This window comes from Ursus americanus, chromosome 15 (genome assembly GCF_024610735.1).
Source record: "Ursus americanus isolate L20-20 chromosome 15, mUrsAme1.1.p, whole genome shotgun sequence".
Classification (NCBI taxonomy): domain Eukaryota; kingdom Metazoa; phylum Chordata; class Mammalia; order Carnivora; family Ursidae; genus Ursus; species Ursus americanus.
Genome location: NC_142141.1, coordinates 33,734,484 through 33,754,112, shown reverse-complemented (window position 1 = coordinate 33,754,112; position 19,629 = coordinate 33,734,484). Strand labels below are relative to the sequence as shown.

At 39.4% G+C, this 19,629-nt stretch overlaps 1 protein-coding gene across 1 annotated transcript in view; it reads left to right on the top strand.

The window, feature by feature from the left end:
* Positions 1-19,629, top strand: part of C7 (complement C7) — a 52,977-nt gene that overhangs the window by 13,030 nt on the left and 20,318 nt on the right. Inside the window, exons 6-11 of the mRNA XM_045787342.2 lie at positions 927-1,065; positions 7,789-7,959; positions 10,130-10,373; positions 12,531-12,641; positions 16,309-16,475; positions 18,816-19,044. Of these exons, the coding sequence (XP_045643298.2) occupies positions 927-1,065; positions 7,789-7,959; positions 10,130-10,373; positions 12,531-12,641; positions 16,309-16,475; positions 18,816-19,044 (1,061 nt within the window). The remainder of the gene's footprint in view (positions 1-926; positions 1,066-7,788; positions 7,960-10,129; positions 10,374-12,530; positions 12,642-16,308; positions 16,476-18,815; positions 19,045-19,629) is intronic.

Genomic DNA, 19,629 nt, shown 5'->3' with positions numbered 1-19,629 from the left:
TGTACAGTGACAGTGATGGGGAACTACTCAAGAGAATGAAGAGATAATAGAACAGAGAAAGAAGAGAGAAAGTGGTGTGTTGGAATAGTTAGGCTTGAAAAGTAATTGTCTAAACCAGCTGGAAACTTTGGAAAATTTCCAGTGAAGTTGGGACAACCCGGTGTTTGTCTTTGCAAAAAGAATTCTGAAGAACTTTTGAGGGTAAGATCCAAGTTGAGATTTCAAGGCTTTAAAATAGTCTATTTTAGAGTGATAGTCAGAGGCGGTTTTTCTATAATATTTTAAAATTCATTAACCGAGAAATGGTAAAATTACTCTGAAGAGTATACCATTCAATATTCTAAGAGGCAATTTAGTTGAAATTCATTGTAGAAAGTTCCCTCTCGGGGCACCTGGGTGGCTCAGTCAGTTAAGCATTTGCCTTCGGCTCAGGTTATGATCCCAGGGTCCTGGGATTGAGCCCCACATTGGGCTCCCTGCTCAGCGGGAGAGTCTCTCCCCCCACCCCCGCCCCTGTTTGTGTTCTCTCTCTTTCTTTCTGTCAAATAAATTAAATCTTAAAAAAAAAAAAGTTCCCTCTCCTCAAGAGTAATCTTAATTGTATTGGTTTTATCTGTAGATTCAACTCAAAACCAGCTGTTGCCATAGATACAAAAGGATTGTGTGTTTCCCAAACACGTTCTTGGGTTGAAAGGATGTTGGATTTTCCCAGCTATTAGTTTTAGCTATTATCCCCCCAGGGGAGGTTGGATAATGTATGCTGTGTGTTAGGATACTGTTCTCTTTATTTGAGCTCTCTCGAAGAGATGCTTAACTATAATACATTTCAAGTTTTTCTAGAATTCCTTTTTCAGCAAGTGCTGTTTCTGGTTTTTAATCATCTTTTCTTCCTTCTTTCCTCCCCCCCCCCTTTTTTTTTAAAACAGTTACAATGAACTCACCGGCCAGTTTAGGAAGAGAGTCATCAACACTAAAAGTTTTGGTGGTCAATGCAGAAAAGTGTTTAGTGGGGATGGAAAAGATTTCTATAGACTGAGTGGAAATATCCTTTCCTATACATTCCAGGTACTTAATTTCATTGATTTAATTTATTTTTAATCTGTGAATTATTGCCAGAGATCCTTACTTATATGATATTGATTTTTTGGTATTTGTTGAGAATTTATTTGTGGCTTAATATTTGGTCAGTTCTTACAAATGTTTTATATGGGCTTAAAAACGATACATATTCTTTAACTCTGGGGTACAGGGCTATGATACTTTTAATTTGTCTCATTTAAGCTGAGCTATTCTTTGGTCTCATTTTTGAGTCCATGGACCATATGGGCCCCAAACTGGATGGTCTGTCCCTGCATGGGTGTCAAAACTCAAGGCCCTGGTTGTGACTGGGCATGAAAATCTCTACCGCTGCCGCAGTGTCAGCTCACTTAAAAATGCTTTTATTTTTAAATTGTGAAGTATTTCATGTATACAAAGGAGTGTGACTAATATAAACATACAGTTTGAAGAAAACTAATAAAACAAATACTCATATATGCCCACCACCCGCCTTAAGAAATAGAATATTGCCAAGGACTGACTTAAAGGCTCTCATCGACCCCTCTCTGGCCACATCCTCCTCACCCCCACTCCCTAGACAACCACTACCTTCTGTTTTGTATTAATCACTTCTTTGTCTTTCTGTGTACATTTATCTCATATGTCTTTGTCCCTAAGTAAAAATTTGTGATTCAGTTTTGCCTGTTTTTTGGCCACTTATATAAATAAATCCTATAGTATATATCCTATGACTTTTCTTTTTCACTTAAAATTATGGTTTTGAAATTTATTCATGCTGATGTAGATGACATTTTTATTGCTGGTTCCAATTTTTTCTTATGAAAATGTCTTGCACATTCTTGTGCATGGGTTCCATGCAAACGGGCTGGAGTTTCTCTAGGGCACGCACCTGGCACTTGAATTGCTGCCTTGCGGGTAATGTGTAGGTTACACTCTACTCAGTGAAGTTTCCAAAATGGATGTGCTATCAATTTATACCTGATCAGCAGTGTTTAAGGGGAGGGCCTGTGCTCCCTATCTTTGCCAACGTCTGCATTGCCAGAGTTTTCCATTTTGCTTAGGGTCTCAGGGTCTCAGTTTCAGACTTCTGCTTCTTGTAAGCTGTTCCTGTCATACACACCTAAACTCATTCTGTTCCAGGATTTCCACACAAAATCCACTCACACAGTAACAGTTATGGCTCTAGGGGAAGAATCCTGAACATCTGAAGTGAATATAGAGGAGAGATTTTCTGTTGCAGTCATGCCAACACATTCAACAAACAGGTTGACATCCACTGTCATAAAACATCTGTCCTAGAACCTCAACGAAGCAAAGTTTCTGTTCTCATCCCATTTCAGCCTCTTGTTCTCTTCTTCCAAGACCTCCTCTTTGACTTCTTTCCTCCCTTCTTCCCAGAATTCTGAAAACTTCCAGTTCAGTGCTTCTCACCTATTATTGCCAAATTTGTAAGCCAACTATTAGGGTGTTAAGACAGAAGGGCTTTTTGTTTACCAAACTTAACCCTCTTCAGAATGCAGTTTTGATTATAAATACCAAACAGCATCCTCCTCTGACTTACAATAGAATAAGTCACATTTAAGAGCTACTGTATCGTGGGGGCACCTGGTGGCTCAGTCGGTTGAGCATCTGACTCTTGATTTTGGGTCAGGTCATGATCTCATGGGTCATGAGATTGAGTCCTGCATTGGGCTCTGTGCTCAGAAAGGAGTCTGCTTGAGGTTCTGCCTGTCTGTCTCTCTCTGCCCCTCCCTTGCTCTCTCTCAAATAAATAAATAAATAAATAAATAAATAAATAAATAAATCTTTAAAAAATGATTATATCATGGAAATGGAAAGTGAAATTGATCTGAAAAATAATGGTAGCTGCCAATTTTTGAATCTTTCCTGTGGCATCTGTACTGTCTTAGGCAGTTTGTGTAGGTTTAATCCTTACAATATCTTTAGGAGCTAAGTAATATTTTACTATTTTATATATGTAGAGATTGAGGCTCAGAGGACTTCAGCTGACTTGCCCTAAATCACCAAATTAATAAGTAGTAGTGCTTGGATCCAATCTGTCAGATTTCACAGCCCTTTCTTTTTCTAGCATATTTTACTCTCCCAATATCTTGTATTTAATTGCTTTCTCAACTCTAAATTCTACATGGTGAATAATATGTACTGTAATGTAACCATTGGCCTGAAGGGAGAATGTAACATAGACATATGTGGGAATATTTTTTTTCTCTTCTTCTTTGGAGGATGTGTTGATAATTCTTTTATAATTATAAGAGAGATCATTGCATGTATATATTTTGGGGTCAAATTTAGAGAGTTACAGAGCAGAGACAATCACGAGAGAATTTCTGACATCGTTGGAAGACAGACATTCTGGAAGTCTGCAGCTCCTGAAGAAGAGAAATAATTTAATAATAGCATAATCCTGACGTTCATTCCCTCAGCATGGCTTGGATTTTGCGTTGACATCTGAAATGCCTTTCCAGTCCCTGAATTTGAAGGTGTTTGTCAGAGGTAGAGGAAAATTATAACCTGTTACTGAGTGAAGAATGGAGATGTTTTGAGGATCCAGCCTGAGGGAAGTGAGGTGAAAGCAATAGGCAGTGAGTCAGTCCCTGAAGAGCTAACCCAGTGTGGAGATTGGGATGGTAAATGCTCTTGGCAGCTCAGGTAGACCTGAGGCCACCGGGTATTCAGCTACCTCTGAGTGGAAGAGGTATTTATGTGGCTTATTGCCACATAAATATTAGTAAAAACACAAAACAGAATCAGTCAGTCCATCTTCTAATCTCTGTTTCAGTTATCAGTGTTGTAGTTTATTTAGGGCAAGCCTGGTTTCTTGTTGACTAAGCTACTATCTTTGATGCCATATGCACTTTCTCTGTTTGCTCATATTTTTCATACCACAAGGAAGCCTTGGACACATAAACACATTCCTCCTCCAAGGCTGCTTTGGGAAGGTACCGCTTTGCTAGTTCAGCCTGGAGGCTATTGAAGGACTGTTGTGTTCATTGTCAACTTGGAATGAATTGGAGATGGGAATAAAGATGAGGGTGGAGAAAATTAATTACTTCCTGGATCCTCCTGTGTTTGGTCTTGAATGTACTTCATTATATTTTTGAAAAAGAGATCTTATGTGCATATCAAATAACAAGATCATATTCTTTTTAAAAAGACCTATTTATTTATTTTAGAGAGAGAGAGCATGAGTGGGGGGGAGGGTAGAGAATCTCGAGCAGACTCCCTGCTGAGCAGGGAGCCCAGTGCAGGGCTTGATCCTACCCCCCTGAGATCATGACTTGAGCTGAAATCAAGAGTCAGATGCTCAACCGATTGAGCCACCCAGGTGCCCCAGATTTTCTCTTCTTCTTTTCTTTTCTTTTCTTTTCTTTTCTTTTCTTTTCTTTTCTTTTCTTTTCTTTTTTTTCTTTTCTTTTCACTTTGCTTCTTTTTTAAGATTTTATTTTTTTATTTGACAGAGAGAGAGGGAGAGAGAGCACAGCAGGGGGAGGGGCAGGGGGAGAGGGAGAACAGGGAGCCCTATGCAGGGCTCAATCCCAGGACCCTGGGATAATGACCTGAGTCGAAGGCAGATGCTTAACCAACTAAGCCTCCCAGGCACCCCCTTCTTTTTTTTGTAATAACCTGAAAATGTGGGTACTGGCATTTCTATTTTACAGTTGAGGAAACTTGAGACAAAAAATGCTGAAGAATTTACCCACAATCATAGAGATAATAGAGAACAAATATGGAATCTGAACCCAAGAAGTGTGTCCGCAGAGCCCTTGCAGCACACTCTACTTAGGTGGGGTGGGGTTAGAATATATATACGTTTGATAGGAATGAGCCAATAGAGAAAGAAAAATTGAAGCTGTGGGAGAAGGAATAAACAATCAATTTTATAAATCCTTAGAAGTGGTGGGAGGGAATGCAATACAGATGAGACAGAAATTAGCTTTAGGTGGAGGAAGGACACCTGTAGAGGAAAAGAAGTGAAGAAATGTAAATATGCTTGTGGATTTGTTAGCCAGAAGTTTGGGAGATCTCATGTCTGATAATGGGAATGTTTGTAAAGAAAGAGGTTAAGGTTGGGGCGCCTGCATGGCACAGTTGTTAAGCGTTTGCCTTCGGTTCAGGGCGTGATCCCGGGGTTCTGGGATCGAGCCCCACATCAGGCTCCTCCGCTAGGAGCCTGCTTCTTCCTCCCCCACTCCCCCTGCTTGTGTTCCCTCTCTCGCTGGCTGTCTCTGTCAAATAAATAAATAAAATCTTTAAAAAAAAGAAAAAGAAAGGTTAAGGTCATTTTCTGAGAGTGAGGGAAGTGGTTCTAAGACTGGGGGACTGAGGTGGGTGCAGAACTTTTGAAATAGATACTGTAGAGAATGGCAGAGAAAGAGAATGGAAATATAGGGCTGTTGCACGGCATTGAGGGTCCCTTGAGACTGGAAATCATGACTGGACTTACAGTGGTACTGATCGTTCAGCTGTGTGATTTTTCTATCATTGTGCTAAGCGGCTCAGCTGTGAGCATTGAACCGGGGTTGGAATTCTGCCAGGCAAACATGATGGCAGAGCATATGTAGGCAAGGGAGTTAAGGTCATTGGCGAGAGACTGGTTGAAGTCATGAACCATGAGATCTATCTGAAAAGGAAGGAAGTGAAAAAATGAAGGTGCTGATAGAGAGAGAGAAGGGAAACCAAGTAGAAGAGCTGGTGTCTATTAAGTTGAATAATGGCTCTGGTGATAATAGAATGAGAGTCAAAAGAGTAAGAGGTGGCAGAACGTAAGATGTTTGAATTTGTGATTTCAGAGGAAGGATCAGTCTGGGCAATTCTAAGTGGGATGGAGAGAGTATTAATTAAGGGTCATTTCAGAAGATCACAATACCTTGGAAAAGACGACTCTTGCAGCTCCGTGTAGAGTAGGTGAGAGGGAGGACATGCTGAACTAAGGCAGCTAAAGAGGCTTATTTGCATTAATCAAGTATTTGAATTGCAGATTTGAAGATGAGGGAGAATAGGCTTTTTTTTTTTCTTGCATTGAAAGGAAGATATATAACTTCTCTTTCTTAAAAGAGATAAAAAGTAAATTCTGTGTCTATCTGAAACCAAATAGGACCGAAACACTATCTAGTGGTTGCGGAAATCTCGGACGGCACTCTTACTAATGTCCTCTTTGTGGTCAATAATAATACATATATTCTCCATCTCAGTTTGAGCTGAATTTTTGCCTTGGACTTTTAAGCAAATCAATTTCATAATGTAATGAAAATAATGCTCTAACAATAGATATGAATAAATCTATCTTTTCTTGTCTTCTGGCATGTTCTTAGTGTGCATGCATAATTTTGAACATGGGTAGTGATAAAAGTAATACAATATTTTCTGGCATTTTGCTGAAATTTTCTAGTTTTTTCTTTTCTTCTTTTTTTAAAAGTAGGCTCCATGCTGAGCGTGGAGCCCAATGTGGGGCTTGAACTCACAACCCTGAGACTGTGACCTGAACTGAGATCAAGAGTTAGACACTCAACTGACTGAGCCACCCAGGCACCCCTGAATTCCTTTCTAGTCTTTTCTGACTGGAGAATAAACTTGTATGGTTGTAATGAACAGGATTATCACATTTATACCCAATTTCTCATTTAACATGAATATTTTTCTTCATAGGCATCATTTAAAATGGCTACATGGTATTCTGTCATTTTCATTCCTTTTAGGTTTGTGTTTAAAGTGTATCATATCCATCATTTTAATGTTCCCTGTGCGTATTTATACTTTGATTTCAGACACAGATGTGTATGGCTACATGCTAAGAACACAATGCTTGTGGAAGGACAGTTACTGATTTGACTATTTATACAGAGCAGACACTTGTGAGAGGGAGTCATCTTGTACGTCTTGTTTTATTTTCATGGTGTTTGACATTTTTTAGCAAATTAATTGCCTACGATTTAAAAAAAGTCTAGAGATTTTTGTGTCAAGATTTCAGATTTTTCTCTTTTCTTGAGAACAGATAACCTGTCAATGTTAGAGCTTGTAGTTACATATGGTAACTGTATGATGGATTTGAGCGTTGGTGTCCCTTTCCGACACCATGCATGTTCACTTTATCACCCTGCCTTCCATGGGATGCCTCCAACATGTATATTACTTGCCAGCCCCCATGGGCATTTTATTTTGACACTTGGTCTGGGATAAAATAAGGGATAAATAAATGTCTTCTTCGTCAGGGTTGGAACTGTCACTTCCTGTTAGCCACATGTGACTATTCTGTTGTCTGCTTCAAAATTCTTTTGGGATGGCCTTTTCTTCTACCCTCTATCATAGGGGGAAAAATTGCATCTCTGTTCCCCTCTATTAGATGAAAAATCAAGAACCAAGGGCTTTTCAGTTCTCTGTTAGCATACTTTTGTTGATTTGCTGACTACTGTGTTAACTGTTGACATTAAAAGAAAGTGGGAGAAGTTTGTACACGGATGTGTTCTATGAATCACTTGAAATTGCCGTTATTGACACCATGTCTCCTTAACAAAGACTAACTGTAGAATGAACTCTATTCCTTGTACTTGTATGGGCCTGGTTGTAATGAGAGCCACTGTCATTTTTTGTCAATGAAGAGCTTTGTCTTTTTGAAGAAAATATCCATGTTAAAGGATCCATGGCAAAAGATTTTTGGTTCTCTCCAAGGCCTTAATTTGGTCACAGCAAAATTTTTCATTTTCTTTGTAGGTGAAAATAAATAATGATTTTAATTATGAATTTTACAACAGTAGCTGGTCTTATGTAAAGCATACCTCGGCTGAACATACATCATCCAGTAGGAAACGCTCCTTTTTCAGATCTTCATCATCTTCACACACTTCACATACTTCACATAGCAATGAAATCCACACGAAAAAGGTTAGTATGAAATATTAGTTGACTTTTCCATATTTTACTGCTTAAATATTTCTAACATTTACAAAAGTGTATTTACCAAACAGGTCAGCTTTCTTTTTAAAATTTCGGTAATAGTATCTTCTTCGAAGAGACAATGTAATATATGTCTTAAAAGGTAAGATTGTGTCTTGTTAGTTCTCTTGGATAATATATTTATTTACACTTTTTATTTTCTTTTTTCTTTCTTTTTCTTTTTCTTCTTCTTCTTCTTTTTTTTCTTTTTTTAAAGTAGGCTCCCTACTGAATGTGGAGCTCAAACTCAGGACCCTGAGATTAAGAGTGCTCTGCTGACTGAGCCAGATACCTCTATACTTTTCATTATTAAAGTATTTGTTCTTATTTGAAAATCTTAAAAAAGCATTACTTTCAAATATACTAGTTAAAATTTTCTTAAATTTCTTTTTTTTATTGAAGATTTTATTTTTATTTATTCGACAGAGATAGAGACAGCCAGCGAGAGAGGGAACACAAGCAGGGGGAGTGGGAGAGGAAGAAGCAGGCTCCCAGCGGAAGAGACTGATGTGGGGCTCGATCCCATAACGCGGGATCACGCCCTGAGCCGAAGGCAGACGCTTAACCGCTGTGCCACCCAGGCACCCCAAATTTTCTTAAATGTCTAATTCATGATTACTGTACATGGTTATATGAATGTTATACACAATTGAAAAAATCCAATTAATATGTGCTTCCTTAACACGAACACTTGGGAGGTGCATAAAACTAAAAGATTTTGGAACACTTTATTACTTTTGAAATACCCAAATTTTTATCTGAGGAGCTTGAAAGCCTTATTTGTAGATACTTTGTTGTTTTGAGATACTAAAACTTTTATCTTGGGCAAGCTGAGCAGTTGAGATAGATTGCGCTCGTTGAGGTACCCCTCCCGCCGAAGAGGGTTTCAGGCTGACCATCATTCCACATCTGCATATTTCGTCTCACTCTTGAAGTCAGTAACTTGATTGATAAATCACAGGGAGGTGTGAAGGAAGAGTGGGTTTCTTTGTTTTATGACTAAGAAGCTGACTATGGAGATGGAAGCTGTAGGAACATTTATTGTCTTTATACTGTATTGTTCACAGAAGTGAGGATTTGGTATAAGGTTAGATCTGTCTTGGACATCATTACAAGATGCTTAGGAAGTGTTCAAAGACCTCATTGTGTCCACTACTGGGTACTTACCCAAAGAATACAAACACTAATCCAAAAAGAGAGATGCACCCCTATGCTTATTGCGGCATTGTTTACAATAGCTGAGTTATGGAAGCAGCCCAAGTGTCTATTGATAGACAAATGGATACAGAAGATGTGGCATGTTTATACAATGGGGTATTACTCAGCCAGAAAGAAGAATGAAATCTTGCCATTTGCAACTGGATAGATCCAGAAAGTAGGATATTAAGTGAAGTAAGTCAGTCAGAGAAAGACAAATGCCATATGATTTCACTCATTCGTGGAATTTAAGAAAATGAATGAACAACAACAAAAAAGAGACAAACCAAAAAGCAGACTCTTAATTATAGGGAACGAACTGATGATTACCAGAGGGGAGGTGGGTGGGGGGATGGGCGAAATAGGTGATGGGGACGAAGTGCACTTGTTGTGATGAGGATGGGGTGATGTATGGAATTGTTGGATCACTATATTGCACACCTGTAACTAATATAACATTGTATGTTCATGACATTAAAATAGTAAGACCCCTCCTTATGAAATGAGGGACTCCAGTATGGAATATAAATTATATGGTCACCTTACCTATAAGTCATTGTGTACTCCCTAGGGACACACTATTTTATATACTTATTTGTGAGACTGTTTAGTGGTTAATGAAGCTGATTCTCTTTTTTTCTAGTTGAGGAGGGCAAAACTACTTGGTTTTGAAGTTTAAAAGGTTGTATATGCCAGAAATTACCACATTATCACTCAGATATTATTCCTATTTGGGATTCAAAAATTCCATAGATTGCTTCAAGTGAATGGGCCCAGAAAAGACCTCATCATGCATCAAAAATAGAAATTCCTATAGTCTGGGTTGGAGGTGGCAGCTGATGGAGACATTGGACAGCAAACTAATTCCACTGCCTTTTAATCTCCAACTTAAAACTCTTTTTATTCTCTCTTCTTCACCTAGAGTCATCATTTGTTGGTTGTGCAGAACACTGTGGAAGTGGCTCAGTTTGTCAACAACAATCCAGAATTTTTACAACTTGCTGAACCATTCTGGAAGGAACTCTCTTTCCTTCCTTCTCTGTATGACTACAGCGCCTACCGAAGATTAATCGACGAGTATGGGACACATTATCTGCAGTCTGGGTCCCTAGGAGGAGAGTACAAAGTTCTATTTTATGCGGACTCAGAAAAAATAAAAAAAAGTGGTAAAGTATTAAAAAATTATTAAATACAAGCATTGCAGGAATTTTAATGGGGGGGAATAACATGTAATTAGCTTAAACTTTTAGAGCTCTAAAATATGACAAATAGAGATTAAATTGCAAAGGAATCCAAAAATAGCAAGAATCCGTTATATTCTACTCAAAATCTTTAGGCTCTAAGAAAAGCTTGCCTACTCTTTTGAATAGTATCCCGAAATGTGAGATAGTCATCACCATTATTGTCTATCCTCAGAGGGTGTTGACTGGGTTTTTGGAATACTTTTAACCTTCTCTATTTCTTAGCTTAAGTAATATTCTTCAAGGAAAAGCTAATGAGGAATTATATTTCAGAAATCAAAATGTTTTAAAGAAGCATTTTGTTTACCTCTGTTCATTACCACTCACATTCCTTTAAAAAATCTGTTCTGGATATCACAATTTTGCTTAATACATAATTCTTGTCACAATAGCTAAAATTTATCGGATGTTTTTCTTACAACGAGCAAGTTACACATGTTAGCAATGATTCTCACTACTACGCAGTGAGGTGGCCGCTACAATTCCTGTCTTACAGACTGACAAATGGAGACGTGGTGCTATGATAAGACTCGTCCAAGGGCATACAGACTGTAAGGAGGTCTAACTGGCTCCAAAGTCAGCTGAGCTTTTTCCTTATGCTATGTTGTTGCTAGAATTGCCTGATTTTTGTTAGAATTGGTGCACAGCACTGAGTTTATGATGTTTTGACCTCATAATTAGAGGAGAGTCCTCGTCAGGTGTCCCAACGGGGGAGGGAAGAGGGTGGTGTCTCAGTGTCCATTCCTTCTCTCCAAAGACCTTTTCGCTCTGGTTTACTAATATTCCAAGTCAAACCTGCTCCTTCCCAACTTTGTTAAGCTGATATCCACAATTCCTTCTCCATTCCAAATCACCCCTTTAGGGCCTTTCTCTTCAATCAAGCCTCTTTACAATGGTGGAGTAGAGTAAGACTTATTACATAAGATTGAGAGGAGATCTTGTAACCTTCCCTTGGGGGTGAACTATAATATTTTTCTATGTTTCCATTGGCTTATTTTTTTTTCCATTGAGCTTGATTTTTACCAATAAAGATTTAGCCAGAACTTGAATTTTTCTAACTTTCCTGGTTGGGAATGAATGTATAAGCACAGGTTTTTGTTTTTTTTTTTTCTTTTTTAGAGCAACAACAAAGGCAATATTTCTTTGGAAAATTAGTCCAGCAAGTGGCCTGATCTAAACTCAGTTTCACTGCTCCCCTTCTTTTTTCCTTAGTACTTAAAAGAAATGGAGAGAACTTTTTAAAGTTTTCCAAGTTCGTCAAAGTATTTTTTTTGAGTAAAAATTTTACTCTTGAGCAGTTTCTGTTCTTCCTTAAAGTTCTAATTGAAATATAATCAGAACTGCTGAGTTATAATAATATATGCCCCCAATTGTTCTCTAAGAAATATTGAGGTTGTTATAGCAGAGTTAGCAAAATTATATGAGAAAACTTTATTTCCACACTTTATTATTTTCTCTCCTTCTTAAAGAATGCATTGGCAAAACTCCATTTGGTAATGAGTAGAAATTGTTACCTTCTAAGGCTATGAATCATGGGAAGGAAATGTTGGAAACCAGAGATGGTAAAGATATTAAAATGGAGAGATTGAGGCAGTAGACCTAGGGTGTTAGGAATTAATTACTGTAGAACCAGACCCAGCTTTTGGGATTTCCAGTAGGTGGATGGGGACCATTACATGCCTACTTTTATTGATTTGCTTTATGCCTGAGCAGCTGACTGTGGATAGGCCAAAGATATCACTCTTTGGGGTGTTCACTTTCTCCTCCTTCCACTGTTTCATGCAGAAATCATCCCAATCTTCTCCCCTCTCCGGTCAGAGCTAATAGGAGCCAAAATTTGCATATGAAAGAAAGTTTCAGACATAAGACACTTCATTCCTAGATATATGCATGTATCTATTATTTTGTTTAATAACAAAATCAAATATTCCTTTTTCAGACCCTTGACCCTTCTAGAGCTCTTGAGTAGATGGCCACAATAGCAGGACATAACCTCTTATCCCCATTCTCATTCCTGGCTGCATCTCAAAAGGAGTTTTTAACGAATGCAGAAATTAAGCACCTTTAAAACTTTTCCCTCAGGTCTTAGTTCAGCAGATATGAAGAGTTGTACTGCCTCAACTTTCAAATTTGTCTTTAGATCATCAAAGGGCAAATGCAAAGAGCTGGAAGAGGCCTTAAAATCAGATTCAGGTAAATAAGAAGGGGGCGATTTGCATTACAAGCTTAATCTCCATCCCTCTGTCTTGTGGCTAGTTCCTGGCCTCCAAGGGCCTTTGAGATTTTAGCAGGTGTTCTGTTTTATGTTTTTTATGTATTTGGTTATGTTTGTCTCTGATCTCTCTTTCATCTGTCATGGCAGTGAGACATCATGCAGAGTGGAAAGTTCACTGGGTTTCTCCTGTGCACTGTATATATGTCTTCAGTGTATACTACCTTTCTCCCCTACAATGACAGTTGGCAATCAAGCCTAGAGAAAGGACACCAGCAGGAGAAGATTCAGTTCCACTCTGACATGGACGTTCAGGGCACTTTTTGGTGCATGTTGCTGCTGCTGCTGCTGGAGGAGTGGGGAAGGTGGTGTGCTATTCTTTGAGTGACTGAAAAAGGAACTGGAAAAATAAACTGATTTAGATTGTGTCTAGATGCCATGTTAAGGAATTGGGATTTCATTCTGAGGACAAGGGGTGCTGTTAAAGGATTTAATACAGGGAGTGATTAAATGAAAGATTACAAAGAAAGTTGTAGAGAAAGAAGAGGGACTGAGAAGGGATAATCTGATAGGATAAGAACCAGAAAAGAGGTGCCTGGCTGACTCAGTCGGTAGAGCATGCAACTCTTGATTTCGGGGTCATTGAGTTTGAGCCCTAAGTTGGGAATAGAGCCTACTTAAAGAAAAAAAAGAATAAAGAAAAAATTAAGAAGAGCAGGAAAAAAAATGGGGAACCTGAAAAGATCAGTAACACTAAAAGTGAGGGAGAAGGAGGGGTCAACAGAGAGAAATTCTAGAGAGAAGTTAAGTAAGAGAAGGACTGGAGACTCTTCATTGAATTTGGTGATTTCAACTTACTTGCCTGACAATGAAGAAATTCTTAGTGTGATAGCAATGGACTGAGTGGTACTAGAGCTTAAGTTCTCCCAGGGTGATGGCAGAAACTGGGCCAAAGGTGAGGATTGACCCCGGTGTCAGAGTTCTTATTGAGGAAGCGGGGATTCTGGGGGTATTGGCAGATGACCGCATGAAGGAGGGAGACAGGGGAGTGAAACGAGGTTTATTTACTTATTCACCTCCTTCATTCATCAACTGTGCATGGAGCCTGTGGTATACAGTGGGATTTGTTCTAGGCATGGGGTACAAGCAGTGACATGCCCAAGAGAATGCCTGTCTTCATGGAGCTGGCATGGAGGAGGACAGGTTTTTGAAAGAAATGGAAATGGAGTGATCTGGAAATAGAAATGAGAGTGGGAGCTTTGGGAAGATGTAGACATCAGTTATCAGCTGGGCAACTGGAAGCTGCTCACTGATTTTATTTTATTTTGTGTTTAACAAAGACATAGCGTTTTCTATGTGCCCAACACAATTTTAAGTGATTTGCAAAAATTAGCCAATATATCCTTCTTATCTAAGAGTTAGGCATTATTCATATTCCCGTTATACAGACAGGGATGCTGAGTCACAGAAAGGTTGTCCAAGATCGCAGCTAATAAGCGTCAGACATGAGATTCAAAGGCATGACATTTGGCTTCACAGTCCGGGCTCCTCATTGTCACGCCAGGCTGATTGTCTAGGGGAAGAGAGCCTGGGGCAGGGAGCTCACTGAGGTGTGGAGAAAGAAGCTACAGGCTTAAAAATAAAATTAAAATTGATTTCTTAGAATACGTTATTCGTAAAAAGGTCTGCCAGTGAATGCCGCGATTTCTCCAACTTTAGTATACACCGAGATTATCTGGGGAAGCTTGTTACAATGCTGGTTCCAGGGCTTTCCTCCCAGCTGTTCTCTCATAGATGTTGGAGCCCAGGAATGTGTAGTCACTCCAGGTGGTTCTGAGTCAGGTCCTGAAGGGACTGGACGTTATGATATGCTGCCTTCAAGGGGCGACTGTTTGCATATTAAAAACGGAACTAACAATGAAGATGAGAAAGTACTCGGTAATTTATTAAAAACATCAGGCTTTAATAATTTCTGATAAATGTACAGTTTTTGAATTTGAAAATTTTAAGAAAAATTTTATGAAAATTTTATGAAATTGTGAAATTGAGGTAAAAGAAGTGAACTGAGGGGGTGCCTGGGTGGCTCAGTGGTTAAGCGTCTGCCTTCGGCTCAGGGCGTGATCCCAGGGTCCTGGGATCAAGCCCCGCATCAAGCTCCTGGCTCCTCTGGGAGCCTGCTTCTTCCTCTCCCTTTCCCCCTGCTTGTGTTCCCTCTCTTGCTGGCTGTCTCTCTCTCTCTGTCAGATAAATAAATAAAATCTTAAAAAAAAAAAAAAAGAAGTGAACTGAAAATCACCCCAAATCTGGTCTGTGAGGTAGGAATTTCCAGTCATACCACTGTAAAAATCAATTACAAATGGAGACAAAAATATTTCTGAAATTATAAGACACGTAAATGCAGAAAAGAATTCAATTAATATTCACTGTTTAGAACACTTTTCATGTGTTAATGTATGCCTGTTAATTAATAGTTTTTCTTGCTTATTGTTAGTATTCCAGATGCAATGAACTTCCCCCGCTCATTTTATTATGAAAACTTTCAAATGTACAGAAAGAACATAGTAATAAATACCCATATACCCACCTCCTCTATGTAATGATTATTATGACATTTTGCTGTATATAATGTACGTATAATATTTATAATGCGACTTATTTCACAATATATAAATACTATAAATTTAAAATATTTATAATCTTATTTGAACGATTTGGAAGTGAATTTCATGATGCTTCATCCCAAAATATATGCATATATTTTCTAAGAAGCAATACAGTCTCCTATATAACATAATGCTCTTATTATACCAAGAACATTAAGAATATGAACAATAATTCTATAATATCAACTACCATCAGGTAATGACTGTATTTTTCTTTTTTTTTTTAAGATTTTATGTTTTTAAAGATTTTATTTATGTATTTATTTGAGAGAGAGAAAGAGAGACAGCGTGTGCGCTCCCATGCATGCACAAGCAAGGGGGGGGGGCGGGGGGAGGGGGGAGAGAGAATCCCAGGCAGAAGCGGCGCTGAACACAGAGCCTGACGCGGGGCTTGATCGCACAATCCTGAGATCACGACCTCAGCTGAAACCGAGTTGGCTGCTCTGCCGACTGAGTCAGCCAGGCGCCCCTTCTTTTTTCTTTCAATATACTTTTTTTTTTTTTTTTGAAGTAGTTTTAGGTTTACAGGACAATCAAGCAAAGAGGACAGAGAGTTTTCATATACTCCTTTCGGAAGCTAAGGCCCCCCACAATCAGCGTCCCCAGCTCAGTGGATCATTTGTTCCAATTGATGAACGTACATTGACCAACATGATCACCCACAGTCCATGGTTTACGTTAGAGTTCAGCCTTGGTGTTGTACGTTCTACGGGTGTGGACGGATGTCTAATGCCGCGTATCCACCATGCAGTATCATACAGAGCAATTTCACTGCAAAAATCCTCCGTGCTCCACCTATTTATTCCTCCACCCACCACGGAGGACAATCACTGATCTTTTTACTGTCTCCATAGTTTTTGCTTTCCCAGAACGTCACAAAGTTGGATGGTTTGTGTTTTAGTGCTTGATAGACTTCATTTTTACATGCTCTTTTTCGTTTCATTTGTGCATCCTGACTTGTTTGATTTGATTTCTCCTTGCGTAGGAACTCAGGGCAATGTGCTGCGAGGGGACCCGTTTGTCAGGGGGGGAGGTTCAGGCTTCGTGTCTGGCCTCAGTTTCCTGGAGCTGGACAATCCTGCTGGAAACAAACAGCGATATTCTTCCTGGGCAGAATCTGTGACTGGTCTTCCCCAAGTCATAAAACAAAAGGTATGTCCTGCTCTGTTGAAAGCAGCACAAAGCAGGCATGTTTCTTTGCACTGGGAAAATGAGATTAAATCAAGGTGGTTAAACAGAGACAGCTGTAATTAGCATTTTCTGTATCCCAATTATGTTTTGTATAGTAAAATGAATGCATACATAATAATAAGAAACAGAAGCATCATTATCTTGCATGTCCATATTTTAATTGTACAAGTTAAAATGCCTTGTAAATCCCAAGAGAAATTAAAAACAAAATTTGCATATTGAGCTTTTGACCTAAATTTGGTTATGTTTTCCTTGGTCTCTAATTCAGAAGAATTATAGATTCTTGCTAGAGGAAAGCATTTAGGCTTGTCTGCTGTCCCATCAGCTCTCCTCTGGCCGTGGTGTATAGGCTCTTGGAGACCCGTACATTAAGATAGAACAAATTTGGCTGGAAGAATTTTAAGATGTTTTATTGACACAGTCAGTTCTTTTCTAATGCAATGTATGTGTTCCTAAAAATCAGAGAGCTAGGCAGAATTGCACAGTTAAGACTGCCTGGCTTATGGGGAAAATGGGGTTAAGGGCACAAAACTCAAAAACTTGAACTGTGATACTCATTAAAAAAAAAGAAAGAAAGACATCAGTAAAAGCAATAGCACAGTTTTATATGTGTTAAATTGTTAAGAAATGTATCCACTACATTAAGGTGGCACAATTCTAAGAAAAGACTTGAAGCTCACCAGGTGATGGGAGGGTTGGAGCCCCTGAATGATCGTGAAGCGTTGGAAGGAGAGCTGCCAGATGACAGACAGCTGTAGCGCCAGATGGGATGGGGGGAGGTTAGTACAGCAGTCACCCAGACGGTTGTCTGAAGTGTGTGTGTGTGTGTGTGTGTGTGTGTGTTGTGCGTTCCTATCTTGGGAGGTTTCCACTATTTGTGTCCACTTTTCTGGGTTCACCTGGTTTTTCTTGTGGATGAAATTGGACGTAAGAACACAGAATATGCGATCTGCTCAGAGCATTCACTAATACATCTGTCTCAGTGCAACAATCTCACATTTTCAAAAACAAAATTCCGTAGCAGAACCGGTTCTCTGTCACGGGAGTCAAGCAATGTTTCAGCTGAAAGTTGACTTGGGTACATTTTATAAACCCCCAAATCGCAATAGCTCCTTGAGCACCCTCCTAACACCACACACACCCACTCGCCTCCGACTAAGGGTGAAGGGAGGAGGTAGTTTACCCTAAAGTGCCACCATCCATATTCACAATGACCTATTTTGAAAGCCAGTGTCCCATAACAAATCTTGAAAAATTCGAAGTTGTTGATTAGGGATAAAGAGATATTCCTTCTCATTCTCAACTCTGCTGTTCTCCACATTGGACTGTAACTATCATAGGTAGCTGTGCTGATTTACTATCCGTGTATGTCCACGCAATGCCATCCAGTCCGTTCTTTCATAATGCCGTGTAAGAGAGCTCGGGCAGACACGGAGGGAGATGTGGTTTAGTCTTTGAGTTATCCTCATACTCGCAGTGCTGTGCTGCGGCCAGCTCAGACGCTCCTTCCCAAGAGCCAGTGGTGCATGTATCTTCCCAACTCCACAGTCATTGGCATCCCAGTGGCAACCTGAAATTGGCCATGGGGAGAGCTCTTATACTGCAGAAACTGGCAAATGCTACAAATCAGAGCATTTTTGTTCTTAGGAGAGCAGATGGTGAAAGCTTAGCCAGCACGTCTAGGGTCTCCAAGTTGCTTTTCATTAGGCATATTCAACACAGAACAATAATGCCTATCTGTTTTATTTTTATTATTTTTATTTTAGTTTTTTGGGGGCAGCAAAGCAAGGTTTATTGAACGAGAGTGAAGTTATTGAATGATAGAGTACAAAGCTCCCAAAGAGGGAGGGGACCCAGAAGGTTGCCCTATCTGTTTTAAACTTCTTCACAGTCTTCATTAAGAGACATGTTAAGTCTCTTAGAGTCAGGGTATTTAATTGTAAATTTATTTGCATTTGCTTCTTCACTGTAATTTAAGTGTATTTCCTTTTCTTCTGTGCTCTGCAAGGGTGGAAATGTACTGCCTTCAAAATAATCTCTCAATAACTAAAAAATGAATGTCCTGTTGGTTTTAAAAATTTTATGCAAGATACAAAAAATATTCCTTCCCTATTCACTCCTATTTTTCCTTCTGCCTTGCAAAGAAAGTGAATTGTTTTCTTTTTACTTGAACAAGAATTAATTGGAATTAGCATGAGTGGCTTTTCATTTTATTTTAATGGGGATTGAGCCTAAATGCCAGAAGGAAAATATCCTTGCCTAAATCCCTCATTACTGACCATGATGTCTTTATCTGTATAGCTGACACCTTTGTATGAGCTGATAAAGGAAGTACCCTGTGCCTCCGTGAAAAGACTATACTTGAAGCGAGCTCTTGAGGAATATCTGGACGAATTTGACCCCTGCCATTGCCAACCTTGTCAAAATGGTGGCATTGCCACCGTTGAGGGGACCCGATGTCAGTGCCATTGCAAACCATATACATTTGGTGTGGCTTGTGAACAAGGAGTCCTCGTAGGGAATGAAGCAGGTCAGTGTGCTGAATGTTTACTAGTCATGCTGGACACAGTGAAAAAGGAATCACTCTTTCCATCTGGCCCTTGAGATTGTGCTTCTTTGTGTATGGGCATTTTAATTTAGTGCCTCCCTTCTTCCACTTCTGAATTCTAGCTACTGGGTCAAGGCTTTCTGTTGTCTCTGTTTCCCTGTTTGTTTGTTTTTAAGATTTATTTATTTAATTGAGACAGAGAGAGAGAGCGTGCACGCAAGGGGTGGGGGAGAAGTGGGAGAGGGAGTGAGAGAAAATCTCAAGCAGACTCCCTGCTGAGCGTGGACCCAACGCAGGGCTCAATCTTATGACCATGGGATCATGACCTGAGCCGAAATTGAGAGTTGGACGCTCAACCGACTGAGCCACTCAGGCGCCCCTCTGTTTTTCTGTCTTAATTAACAGACCCACCATGCCCTCCATTCTTCATTCTCCATTGAAATAGATTAATGCCTAAAGCACCTCTGTCCTTCCGTAGTCATCTCATTAAGGTTTTGTCATAACATAGGTCTGTGGAGCTGGTGTATGCATAGCTTAACCTTTCTGGTGTCAAGCTCTTTGAAATAT